A 13,291-nucleotide genomic window follows, 5' to 3' on the forward strand; every position below is an offset into this window, starting at 1 on the left:
TGATTATTTACAATTCATATTTTTATTTTGTTTTTATCATATTAAATATATTAGTAAACTTAATTCTCCCCGATATGTGTTAATTCCACAATAAATAGTTATAAATTCACAACAAACAAAAAGAAATCAGACAGAAAAGCTGTTAGAAGCAAAGGACACATCTGATATTTTAGATTCATCAAAGAGGGGCGGTTTTCCTTCTGTTTCCTCTAAGTCATTTGTCTTCAGAGGATGATTAAAATGTAAAGTAAGGTCACAAAGCAGCAACTGGGAGAGCTCTGCGTAAAACAAAATAATAGAAGATACTATCTTGGAGCACATACATCAGAGACAACTATTATGACTTTCTTTTTAAAGATTTTATTTTTAACTAATCTCTACACCTAACATGGGGCTCAGAACCACAACCCCAAGATCAAGAGTTGCATGGTCTACCAACTGAGCCCGCCAGGGACCCCTATTATTACTTTTAGTAGCTATTTCTCATTCTTAAGTTTTCTCCTAAGTGATTATTGATCGGACCACAATTAACTATGTCCCATTATGACAAAGTCAAATTTATGTACTATAAAATAAGCATGACATAAAAATTAGCTAGCAGGCTCTTTAGTTCAACTTGTACACTATCTTACTAAACTGCAACTTGAGTTATACACATTTGATTTATGCTTTTTTTAAACTTACTATTTTTATGCTATATATGTATACAGAATCAAATAGATCTATAAGGCATGTTACAAAAAATAGTTTGTATCTCCAAGAGGCAACCACTTTTAACTTTTCGTCTCACTTATATTGCTTTTCTTGCTTTGTTGTTGTGTGTGTCTGTATTTAGTGTCTTCTGGCTTTGTTTGAGGGCAGGTTGGTATTTGCCTCCGTATCTCTAAATGACATGTATATTTTATTTTTCCAATTGTAGGTATTATCTACCTGCTTCTGACTACAGAAGATTAAGATACAGCTCTTTTCACTCACCCCCACTCCCCTAGAGAGTACTTAAGAATACAATTTTTGCTAGCTCAATATTTAAAGGTTAACAATTTTTGATTATATAAATATGCTTCACAGCTGAACTTTGCAGTACATTTCCCTTCTCGCATGGTACCACCCAATCACGGTTAATTTTTTTTTCATTACTTAATTATCATAAATATATTCCAAATATATTTGTGCAGATCTCCTTTTGGTATAGTCAGATGCCTTAGCTGTCCAACTGTTGAAAAGTCTATCTTCTCCTAGAGCCTTCTGATCTACTCTGGTCTGGACTGACTGTTCTCTTGGACTGCTCAACTCTGTTCACCACTATCCCAGAGATTCTTTTCACCCCTCCCATGTGTGGAGTATCCTTTTTCCAGAATTTCGTTTCTTTCTCTTTTTGGTCTGCTACCTTGTTGGATGGAATAAGACTTCAGTAACTTCCTGAAGGTAGAAAACTTAGGTGTGAAAATTTCTTTCTCTACACCAATGCTTAATAGTGACTATAGAAATCTAGATCGGAAATCATGTTTCTTCAGATTTTCAAAGGCCTTGCCACATTTTCTTCTAGCTTCCAGTGTTGCTGTGAGAATTTTCATGATTTCAGTTCTTAATCATTGTTTCTCTTTAGAAACTTCAAGGATCTGTTTTTCCAGAACAAAATTTCATAGTATTGTACCTTGGGGGTCTACTTTCAACCACTGTGTTGGGCTCTTTCATTATAGAAACTCCTCTCCTTCAGCTTTTTACATTTTTCTCAGATTATTTCTTTAATGAATTCCTCCCCATGCACTGTCTGTGTTCTTCCTTTCTAACACTGCTATCTACTGAATGTTGAACTTCCTTGACTGATCTTATCATTTTTTCTCCCTATAACTTTCCATCTATAATTGTTTTGCTCTACACTCTAGGGGATTGTTTTCATTTTATCTTTAAGCCCTTCTACAGAATTTATTTCTACTGTCGCACTTTTAATTTCCAAGAATTCCCTTCTCTAAACTATTTTTCCTAGGATCATGTTCCTGTTTCATGGACATAGCATCTTTTCTTACTTCCCTTTAGCTATTGACAGTTTCTTGGGAGTTTTCATCTCATTTCATGATTTCTGTGTCTTCCTCATTGACTGAATCTATGTATTGACTTTGTCTCTGTTTTTCATATTAGATGCTTCCATTAAGTATCTATTCCATCAGAGCTATCTGCTCATATTTAAGACTATGGCACTAAAGGCTACTGGAAACTCTGTGCCTATGGTAGGCTATACTGGGAGGTGAGCTGGCTGGGTATTTTGTTGGGGGGAACTTCTGCTATCAGTACCTTTAGTTGTTTTTTTTTTGTTTGTTTGTTTGTTTGTTTGTTTGTTTCTCTTAGACTGGTCAGATTCCTGAAAGAAAAATCTGCTTGAGGGCATAAATCTGGCTGCCAAGGTTTTGTAGCCAAGTGGGAAAAGAAAGCTAGAGGGTCTTATAATTCAATATGTAAACTTTGTCCTAATACCCTTGTTTTCAGTATAATACTCTTTCCTTCAACTTGTGGCTAGTGGCTCCAGGCCAGAGAGCCTCTTAGGGAATAAGCTTCAAGTTTTTTGTGCTAGAAAAGGAACAGTTGCCTAGTTATGCAGAGAAGGGAAGAGAACTTAGGGGTCTACAACTTCTTAAACATTTAACCAGCCTTCCTGTCCTTAGCTCCACCTCTACCCCTACTTCAGAGGATTCTGGTGCCACCATGTATTGAGTCTTTGGTGTCGTTCATTGGCTTTACCCAGCCAGCTCACAGTTCAAATTTTTGGACATTTGGGTTCAGACTTTTCTGTTTACCTCAACTTGCTTTCTATTTCACTATTAACTTTTTTTGAGAGCTCTTTTCCTTGCTGATTTTTGTCTCTTTAAAATCACTTTAAATTTAAATCTCAAGTTTACTAGTGACTAGTTGTGTGACCTTGGGAAAGTTAGTTAACTTCTCTACCTGTTTCTGTAGCCATAAATGCCAATGGTAGAATTTCCTACCTCACAAGGTTGTAATGACAATTGAATCTGTTTATACAGGGCTCTTGGAAAAGTATCTGGATTATAATAAATGTTATGTGTCAGCTACTGACATTATTATTTAGAGAAGGAAGTGTGGCTGAAAGGAATGTTGTTCATTTAATCTTCCATGTTCACCAGAAGTCCGCCCAAAAGTACTCTAGCTCTGCAAGTCCCCATATCCTAACTGCCTGACCTACCCCACAACTTCTCAGGAACACAACCATCATATTTACTAGTTCTATTTTACTTCACAAAAGAATAATCCCCAAAGTAGAACAGTTAGATAATCAAGTTGGAGAGAAATCTAAAGATTCTCTGTTTAAAACATTTTTTTAATGTTTATTTATTTTTGAGGGACAGAGAGAGACATGGCACTAGTGGGGGAGGGGCAGAGAAAGAGGGAGACAGAGAGTCTGAAACAGGCTCCAGGCTCCGAGCTGTCAGCACAGAGCCTGACGCGGGGCTCAAACTCACGAGCTGTGAGATCATGACCTGAGCCGAAGTCGGATGCTCAACCCACTGAGCCACTTAGGTGCCCCTAAAGCTTCTCTGTTTTAAATGAGGGCAAGCATCCAGAAAACAATTATTCATTTAATAAACATTTCCAAAAACTTATTATATCAAGGCACTGTGTTAATTGCCAGGAATACCCTTAAGGAGCTTACTGTTGAGCAGGGACAGGAAAAGTAAGTAAACATGCAATTATAACACAGTGTGACAGGTAATATGAAAAGGTAAGAGATAACACACTTGCTTAAAAAAGTTTTTCCAATGTAAGTAACCTTGACTAGTAAGTAGCAGTTAACCTGGTGGGGTGGAGGTGGGGGTAGAGCAGTGGGCATTTCAGAAGACGCATCTGTTAAGATACAGACACGAAAAAAGAGGAACTATGTAGATGTGCAAACAGTTCAGTATGGCCGTAGCACAGTGTGCTGGGATAAAAGAATAAGATACTGGAGAGGTAGGCAGGGGCCTGATCTCAAGAGGTCTTATAGTCCATTCTAGAAGGTCTGGACTTTCTTGTGGGGCAAGAGTGAGCTAATGAGTCACATTTTAGAAAGAAAATTCTTGCTGTATCATTGAGATTGGTTTCGAGAGATGATGAATGAAGCAAAGACAACCAGATTTCTTTAGATCAGATGCCTCAGAGCCTTTGTACTATGAATTTTGGAAAGAAATATACAGCAGAAAGCACTTCTCAAATGTATCTGACCCTAAGAACATGGACTCTGTTCTTCCTGCACAACACCTATTAATATGTCTTGAGACAGGAGGGTTCACAGATCGAAGTCTGGGAAATGCTGCCCTAGGAAGAACACGCAGAAGAAAACATAATAGGCACTCACTATTTGGTGCCTAACAACCATTTCCTTCTTCTTGGTGGCACAACTTGATTCCATTTAGGTGATCCTCACCCCACCTCCAACAGTAAGTCCTGACGGGTCCAAACTGGTCTTGGCAGTCCCATTCCCCTTGACAGTGGCCGGTGCAAGCACATGCATTTGACACAAATCCAGCCATGAAAGGAAAGGCAAAACATGCTGAAGGGATCTGGGAAAAGGCTTTTATAGAGACATGGGCAGATACAGTGTCTGTGGATGGCCACACCTGGAGGTAATGACTAGAAGTGATACACAGAGTGAACATAACAGAGCAGGAAAAGGGAAAGAACCTGGTACAGGCAGCAGCCTTTAAAATTCTTTTTTTGTTTTTTTGTTTTTTATGATCACGGAGTATTTTATTGTCTTCCTACTAGTATAAGGCACTTATTTTGTTATGTGTTTTTTTTTTCTTTTAAACAAAAAGCAATCATAAGTGAATGCATTGGTAAATATCTATTATCAGAATGAGACATGCTCATCTACAAAATCATTTTCTATCTTAGCAGCTTTTAAAATTCTGAATTAATTCTGGGGCTACCCTACCTTGGATCCTTTTATTTCCTTACTGTATAAGCCACATTAAAGTGGTGTTTTGTTGTTTGTAGCTGAATTCCTTGTAACTGTCAGTTACAGAGAAGCTATCTTCAAATATCCAAGAGCTATCATAAGAAGAATAACTAAATATTTACTGAAGTTTCCCATTTAGAAATAGGACCAGGGGAAGGTCCCCTTCCAGGGGAAGGAAGAGGGGAACAGATTTCAGCTAGTCCATAAGGAAGAACTGTCTAAACAGGAAGAGGCTGAACTGGTGAGATAGGGGGTTCTCCAACACAGGAAATATTTGGTCAGGGATAGACTGTCCCTAAAAATACTCAGTCATGGAAATTCTACATGTCTGGGGTAAAATAAGAGAATGTCTGTGAGGTCAATGACTAAACATCATGAACTGTAAGGTCTAATCCTACTCTATGAATCTGTTTAAAATGAAGTACCCTTAACTCACAGAATCAAACAAACTCATAATTTTTAATTTGGAAGGAACCTTAGGGGCTTAAAAGGATTAGTGGATGGAGGCAATGATTGTTGCAGAATGTGACACCATCGTGCAATAGTTTACTGAAGAGAAGGAAGAGAAGTAAATTTAGAGAGGTTAGACAAGAGCATAAGCTTGTTAGTGTCAAGGATGGGAATTCAAGTCGGCTAACTCCCAGGAAAATTCTCAAACACAATTTTTCTTTAGAGATCTAGTTCATATTACAATGTAAACATTTCTGAAAATTATAGAAATCCTAATTAGTAGGCAAAATTCAGTTATATCCCTGTAGAAGCACAATTTGGCTCTACTGTTGGTTTTATAACTACGGCATGCAAACATTTTAATTTGGTGGTTTCACACTTACCTTGCATCTTCTTCAACTCCAAAGAAATCATGTTAATGTTTTTAATTATGGCTTCCATGTTTAGCTTATGGTCAGTAACATTATTCTTAAACATCTGATTTTAAAAGAGAAGCAAGATGAATAAATCAGAGGCATTTATGTGCACTTTGAAAACACTCAAATTTTCAAGTATTTCTAAAAGGAAAATCTGTTATTTCAGAACTGAAAGCATTATGAACAAATATAATGGTGAGAATTCTAACATAGTAATGCATCAACTTGTTCATACTTTCCAAAGATTCATAGGATAAGGTTTCTTCTTTAATGGAACCAGATAACATGATGGGACCCTTACAACCGAAATGCAGATGTCCCCTGTTCAGAAAGCCTTAGCACTTATAAACTATCTTAGAATTAAGTAGTCATATAAAACCTTCTTTAATTTTGTTTATGTAAGACAGTGTATTTTTCTAACTTATTTTTGAAGGATAAAGTCCACAGTAAAACTCAAAGTAAGATTCAATTATAATTCATAAACTAACAAGATGGTAAAATGGCCACTTTTAATTTAATTTTGGGACATAGGGCAATACACTTTTAAAAAAAATCCTGGTTAATTGAAATGTGTAAATCAACAGGTTACAATGTTGCATGTATAGTACATATTTTTAGCCAATGCATCAGATACAAACACATAAACAGGTTTACTAAAAACTAATCTTAGCCACTGAAATGTCTCAAAAAGACTTGAAATAATAACCCACAATTAGCACACACAACTCCAGCAATGTAAAAGGCAAGTAATTATGGGTCAGGCTGCTTGTCCAAGATAATGAAAATAAACTAAGCTTTAAGTCAATTTCTTGCCTCTGCTTTCTCCTGAGTCCAGAAATTCATCCTGTATCACTCACTTCAGAGCCACTACAAAGAAATAAAAATTTTGTTTTCCAAACAACGAATAAAATATACTTTGCACCCACCTACAAGCCCCTACAAGCCAAAAAGGGAATGGTAGTTGTCTTACTTGGTTGGGTATAGCAAATCAAAAGATTTATGTTTGAGGGAAAAAGAAAGATGAGGGGAAGGGGAGGGGGAGAGGGAGGGAAGGGAAGGGAGGGAAAAGAAGGGAAGAGGAAGGGGTAGAGGAGGGGAAGGGAAGGGGAAGGAAATGAAGGGAAGGAAGGGAAAGGAGGGAAAAGGGAAAGAAAGGAAGGGAAAGGAAGGGGAAGGAAAGCAAGGGAAGGGAGAGATAGGGAAGGGAAGGGGAAGGAAAGGGTGAAATAACTTTAAACATGAAGAATAGGGGTGCCTGGGTGGCTCAGTTGGTTAAGCATCCGACCTCAGCTGAAGTCATGATCCCACCCTCAGTGAGTTAGAGCCTGCATTGGGCTCTGTGCTGCCAGCTCAGAGCCTGGAGCCTGCTTTGGATTCTGTTTCCCTCTCTCTCTCTCTGCCTCTCCCCTGTCTGTTGCTCTCTCAAAAATAAACATTTAAAAAAAATTTTTTTAATTTAGAATGTTTGTAAAAAAAAAAAAAAAATTAAAATTAAAAAACCAAGAGACAAGTAGAAACTAAGTGGATAGAGATATGCCCGAGAAAGTTGACCGCCCCCCCGCCCCCCCAGCAGGGTCGGGTTTCCCGCCGTCCTTGAGTGCCCCTGGATGGGTGGGGTCAGGGGCAGAGCTGGGGCTGGACCCCACTGGACTGGAGAGATGGGTTAGGCCATTGGTCAGAAAAAGGAGAGGCCGGTCAAAGGGCATTCCCCAGGAGTGCCAAGTGGTGAGCAGGCTCTAGGGACAGAGAAAATGGTGGACTAAGAGGCCAAGATACTGTAGACACTAACGCAACTAAGGCGCTAACCTTCAACCAGGAGGCCTGGAGGCACAGTTCGTTCTGGCCCTCAACCTGAGGAGGGATTATCATCCCTAGAGCATTTGTTCTAAAGGCCACCCCCTCCTCCTCAGCCCAACCTCCGCCCGCGAGGAGTCCCCGGGTGCCGCTGGCCTGCCCAGCCGGCACTTGGTGACTCAAGATAGCCCCCTCGAAGCTTCCACAACCCCTCTGCTCCCAAACCAGACCAGTAGCATGTACAATGCGCCCGGCGTGACCCTGGCCTTGGGACGACCACCCGCACTGCCTGGATCCACCCAACCATCAGTTCCTTCTAGATCTAACCCATGGCAGTGAGGAGCCTCAGGCCCTCAGGGCCTGCCCACTGGGACGCTGCCGACGGAGTCTGAAGCAGCCTGGAAATTTCAACAGCCTCCACCTGCCCCCTCCCCAAACCTGATTAGGATTTTTTGAGACCCAGTAACCTCGTTTTGTCCACAAACCAACCCTGTCTAGACCCACCTGGCCAGCCAACTCTCACAAAAACTCTGACTGCAGGTGGGGCGGGGCCGAAAGTAATGGTGGGGAATGTGCTTCCTGATTGGCCAGCTTCTCCACCTGGTGTATCCTGGGAGTTGTAGTCCCAGGCAAGGCACTGTAGGAGAAAGTTCTGGATGCGAGACTGGAAGTGACTAGCAGTGACCTGTGGGCTGAGAGGGAGAGAGGGAAAGGCGTTGATGTTTTACTTCCTGTGTGCCAGGCGCTGTGCTAGGTGAGTCCCAGCCCTTAATCTGCATTCAGTTTTAACAGTAAAAGAGTGTGATTAAGGCCAGACTCTGGACTGAAACTGCTCAGGTTTGAATCTAACTCCAGCATTACGTTTAGCTAGAGAGGTGCTGGTAAGCACTTTAATCATTTAGAGTCCAAATGTCCTCATCTATCATGTGGAGGGCATAATAACTACCTTCTAGTTTTCTTTTGAGGGTTAAGTGAGATAATGCATCAAAGGGACTTGGCAGATGATGTGCCCAATAAATGTTCGCTATTACCATTCTTATAAATCCTTACAGGTGAGTGAAGAGTACAGTAGAGTGGAATACTTGCCGGTGGAGAAGCTGGGATTCAAGCCATCTTTGCTAGATTCTCTGGCACTACAGAGGACTCTTTGGGACTACCATCTCTGGGGCTGACTCAAAGACATTTCTTAGTGTCCTCGGGAATGGGGAATGGGCTTAGACTTTCTAAACAAGTCTTTGCCTTCTCTAAGCCTCCCCTAAAATACCCAGCAGCCTCTTGAACCAGTGTTTTCCTGGCAACCCGCAGCACATAGTCTGCTGTGTATTTTATACTCAGTTACTTTCAGTTTGACACTAGCGTTTGCTGTCTGATGCAGAGTTAGATGAGGAGGGACATGCAGAACCAACATCAGTCCTAAGGAGAACTACCTATGTAATCTTGGAAATGAGTGCCTGCCTTCCTCCCAACCTCAGTTTCCTCATCTATTTCCTTATTAGAGGGATGGGCTAGATCAGTGTTTCCTAAATTTCACTCACTGTAAGGCCACTGTTATGACTATTTGCTCTAAACTATGTACTACCTGTTTTATTACCTTAGTATTTTATTTTCCTTTAAAATTTAAATCTACTTAAATTTTTTTTTATATCATCAATGTAAACAGAAGGTGATAGGCAAAATAAAGACCTGGAAATAAGACAATATCTGTAACCATCAAGACATTCTTGCCTCCTGATGGCTGTGTTCCTGCAGCTGGATCTTCTTTGTGAAGATGGGTTATTATGTGTTACAGAAGTGTTAAAGATAGTCTAGCACAAACTGAGGATTTCTTTTTGATGTGAGCAGGATTGAAAGAGTTGCACAGGGAATAACTCTCACTCGTGATTATGTGTTGTTTAATGCCTGTGTGCCATATAAAACCATCTCTCATCCCTCGTAGGATATGTCCCACCCTTTGCTCAACCTAGAATTAGGTGCTGTCCCTTTCTAGGACACCTTCATTCTCAACATGCTGTGGGTGCCTTTCAAAACTCACCCCAATCCTGGAAGGAGTCTTCCCGAATTAATCCTACCCAAATCTGCAGTTTCATACCAGTCTCTGCCAAGGCTTCCCTCACTAATTTTAATTGTGGACACTTGCTGGTGTCAGTCCTGCATTTTCTTATTTTTGATATATGCACTGAGCATTTGTTACCTAATTCTTCGAGTGCTGAGTAAGGGGGGAGAAAAGAGGCACAGAAGGTCAGCTAACAAACATTCATTTAGCACTCACTGTGTATTAAGAATTATGTTAGAGGCGGGGCACCTGGGTGGCTCAGTTGGTTAAGTTTCTGACTTTGGCTCAGGTCATGATCTCGAGGTTCATGAGTTCAAGCCCTGCGCTGGGCTCTGTGCTAATAGTTCAGAGCCTGGAGCCTGCTTCAGATTCTGTGTCTCCCTCTCTCTTTGCCCCTCCCCTGCTTACACTCTGTCTCTCTCTTTCAAAAATAAATAAACACTAAAATAATTTCAAAAAAAGAAAAGAATTATGTTAGAGGGGAACCTGGGTGGTTCAGTCAGTTAAGCGTCCAACTTTGGCTTCAGCTAGGGTCATGATCTCACAGTTTGTGAGTTCGAGCCCCACATCAGGCTCTGTGCTGACAGCCTAGAGCCTGCTAGGGATTCTCTCTCTCTCTCTCTCTCTCTCTCTCTCTCTCTCTCTCTCCACCACCCCCCATCTCTCTGCCCCTCCCCCACTTCCTCTCTCTCTTTCAAAATAAATAAATAAACTTAAAAAAATTAAAGAATTATGTTAGAAGTTTTCATCTTCTAACAACGCTCTGAGGTAGCTATTATCACCCCAGCTGTGTGGAAAACAAAGCTTAAGATCAGAGTCTAGTGCCTCCTCAGGGGCACAAGACCAGATTCACATTCTGTATGTGCAACTCCAGAGTCTTCTGTTCTTTTCTCTGCACCAAGTGGTCTCCCAGTCCAGGATACCATCTGTTGAAACAAGTACATCATGGCTCCATAACATCCGGGCTTCACAAATCATTGAACTTAAACACGCATGTACTAATGCACATACAAGCATAAAAGTAACCAACATAAGTTGAGCTACATTTATTTTTCAAATTAAGGACATTAACAAAACAAAAATAACTGCCATCACTGTTTTTGTAAAAGCAGAGATAATTTAATTTAACATCAAAAGAGAAAGGAAGAAAGAAGGAAGCTAATAGTAATTTCAGAGTAAGACCAGCTTAATAAAAATCTTACTGGATGTGTCTCTTTTTTCCCTCCCCCTTACATTTCTGCAGACTACTAAAAACTGGACCTCAGACGTGCATCCAGATGTGTGTTTGGAAACTCCACAGAGGTTATAGCAGGAGGAAATGAAGTGTTTAAGAGAAGTAGGGTGAAAAGCATAGGTGGGTTGAGATAGCATTAAGACCGAGAATCCTGAGCAGCCAGAGATGATGGGGGTGGGGCTTGGTAGGATGTGGTGCCTGTGGGGCTCTACCGTCTCAAACACACTGACTCCATTCACAGGATGTTTTCACTTGTTACTTCAAACGCTTGTTTGAAGTACCTGTCTCAGCTCAGATACCTGTGGTTTAGGACTCTGCTCACAGGAGTTCTGATGGAATCCAAAGAACTCCCACCCATCTTGAATGCTGATGACTTCTTATGAGTAGATTCAAATGCTGTAATTTGGAAAAGATCATCATTAAGCCTTTAAAGAAAAAGAAGAAAAAGAATCAATTTTGTGTTTTTTTTAAATACATGGTATAAGAGGAAAAAAGAGATGCGGACTCAGAAGAAGATAGATTGTAATAATGTATTTTCCTTCATAAACATGTCTTAGAGCAATGATGACTACTTATTGTAGTGCTTTTCCTTCTTAAGTAACTATAGATTCTTTTTTCTTTTCCTGAGAAAACAAAACTTTAAAAGCCTGATCTGCTGCTTCTTGAGACTATTATAGATGAGGCCCTAAAAAATCTGTCTTCCTTAATAAGTTTGCCATGTTCTACTAGAACTCAACACAGGTTACTGTTGTTGATTCTAATGTTGATCAAATAAAGAAGATTAAAAAGCTGGTAAATTCTCCCATAAAAAGAAAAGCTGTTACAGAACAACAAGGTGATTAAGCATTTTATGGAATCGGGTGTGAGTGCCTCAGTTAGTTTTATTGCGAATTCTTGATTTAAAGTCTTTCATTTCCAGGAAATCAAATTGAGTAAAATATCTCACTTCTCGCACTTGCTCTCAGAGTTCCCATTCACAACATTTCCCTGCTCATCATCAATTAGAAGTGCTGGGCTTTGTGCCTGTGGACTGGCTTCCTGCAGGAGAGCCAACTCCCATCTGAATATGGCTTTGTGCAACCTTCTTGCATACAAATTTAGGAGGTGACAAGCACGTGCTTAGATCATAACTTGTGGAGCATGACCAGTGTCTGGTAGATCAAGGTAATCCTCATGTGCCAGAACCACCAATGCTCTCCCCCTAGCCAATCATGTAAAAAAAATGAGAAGGCACGTGACTTCCACCACTGTGGTCTGCAGAGAAAGTGGGTTCCTGGGCATTGTCTTCTTCAAACAGCTGATGTTTCATTGGGAAAAATCATTTTCTTTTTCTCCAGAACAAATACTTCTGAGCTATAGAAAGGTGTTGTTAACGAAAACCCACATGGCTCACTGTGACTGTTTTCACTTCTAATTAAGAAATTACGTAAAAGAAGGAAATCCTGTGATTTGTGAAACAGGAATGGACCTTGAGGCCATTATGCTGAGTGAAATACGTGGAACTCATAGAAACAGATTGTAGAATGGCAGTTACCAGAGTTTAGGGGTGGGGGAAATGTGAAGATGTTAGGTAAAGGGTACAGATTTTCAGTTATAAGATGAATAAATTCCAAGGAACCAAACTGGTGACTATTGTTAACAATACTCTATTGTATATTTGAAAGTTGCTGTGAAAGTCGTGCTTTAATGTTTTCGCCATAAAAAGAATAAAATGCTTATTATGTGAAGTCAAGAATGTATTAACTAACCTTATTGTGGTAAACATTTCACAATAGATTTGTATATAAAGTCATCCCACTGTACACCTTAAACTTAATGTCATATGTCAATTATATCTCAATAAATGTGAGGAAAAAAGAAATTACAGTCTGTACCAACATTTTCCTCTGAAATAGGAAGCTACCCAAATACAGTTGCCAGGTAAAATACAGCACATCCAGTTAAATTTGAATTTTAAGTAAACAACAGATAATTTCTTTTTTACCGTATTTCCTGAATGCTGTGCAGCACATACTTATATTAAAAATTCATTTGTTTATCTAAGAGTCAAATTTAACTGGGAATCCTGTACTTTTATTTGCAAAATTTGGCAACCCTAGGCCCCAAACACTTCAACCCTAAAAAGAAAAGCAAACAGTCTAAAGGCTTGTAGATTCAGTAGGTATGGAAGCCAAGAGAGAAGATTGAAGTTTTCCAACTTGATGCCAGAAATAATAAAATGCATACACTTACTGTGCCAGAATTTGGCCCTCTTCTTCCTTCAACATTCCTGTGATGCAAGAATGAAGTTAGGTCTTTGAGAAAGCAGATGGGCAAAAGTTGATGCTATTCGACATGGTGCTGTTTTTGACAGTTGCTTGCCTGTTTGTCTGAAAACTCTTTGTGCCTGGCTT

At 39.9% G+C, this 13,291-nt stretch overlaps 1 protein-coding gene across 2 annotated transcripts; it reads right to left on the bottom strand.

The window, feature by feature from the left end:
* CA1H5orf58 (chromosome A1 C5orf58 homolog) lies at window positions 1-8,303 on the bottom strand. Of its 2 annotated transcripts, XM_045501932.1 has the most exons (4): window positions 8,116-8,303; window positions 6,631-6,684; window positions 5,785-5,878; window positions 1-278 (listed from the first exon to the last, which is right to left on the bottom strand). In XM_045501932.1, exons 2-4 carry the CDS (start codon window positions 6,658-6,660, stop codon window positions 127-129), a joined length of 276 nt encoding a protein of 91 aa, XP_045357888.1. In that variant the 5' UTR covers window positions 6,661-6,684; window positions 8,116-8,303; the 3' UTR covers window positions 1-126. The 2 variants fall into 2 exon arrangements, with proteins under 2 accessions (XP_045357888.1, XP_045357896.1); XM_045501940.1 differs by lacking the exon at window positions 6,631-6,684.
* Between the last annotated feature and the right edge of the window lie 4,988 nt (window positions 8,304-13,291).

This window comes from Leopardus geoffroyi, chromosome A1 (assembly GCF_018350155.1).
Source record: "Leopardus geoffroyi isolate Oge1 chromosome A1, O.geoffroyi_Oge1_pat1.0, whole genome shotgun sequence".
Lineage (NCBI taxonomy): Eukaryota > Metazoa > Chordata > Mammalia > Carnivora > Felidae > Leopardus > Leopardus geoffroyi.

Excerpts from the sequence above, each read along its gene's own strand:
- CA1H5orf58 (XM_045501932.1), bottom strand. The coding sequence starts at position 6,660 with ATGAATTTCTGGACTCAGGAGAAAGCAGAG. Across the intron at positions 5,879-6,630 it reads GGACTCAGGAGAAAGCAGAG|ATGTTTAAGAATAATGTTAC; the intron begins GCAAGAAATTGA and ends TTTTAAAATCAG. Across the intron at positions 279-5,784 it reads GGAGTTGAAGAAGATGCAAG|AGCTCTCCCAGTTGCTGCTT; the intron begins GTAAGTGTGAAA and ends TGTTTTACGCAG.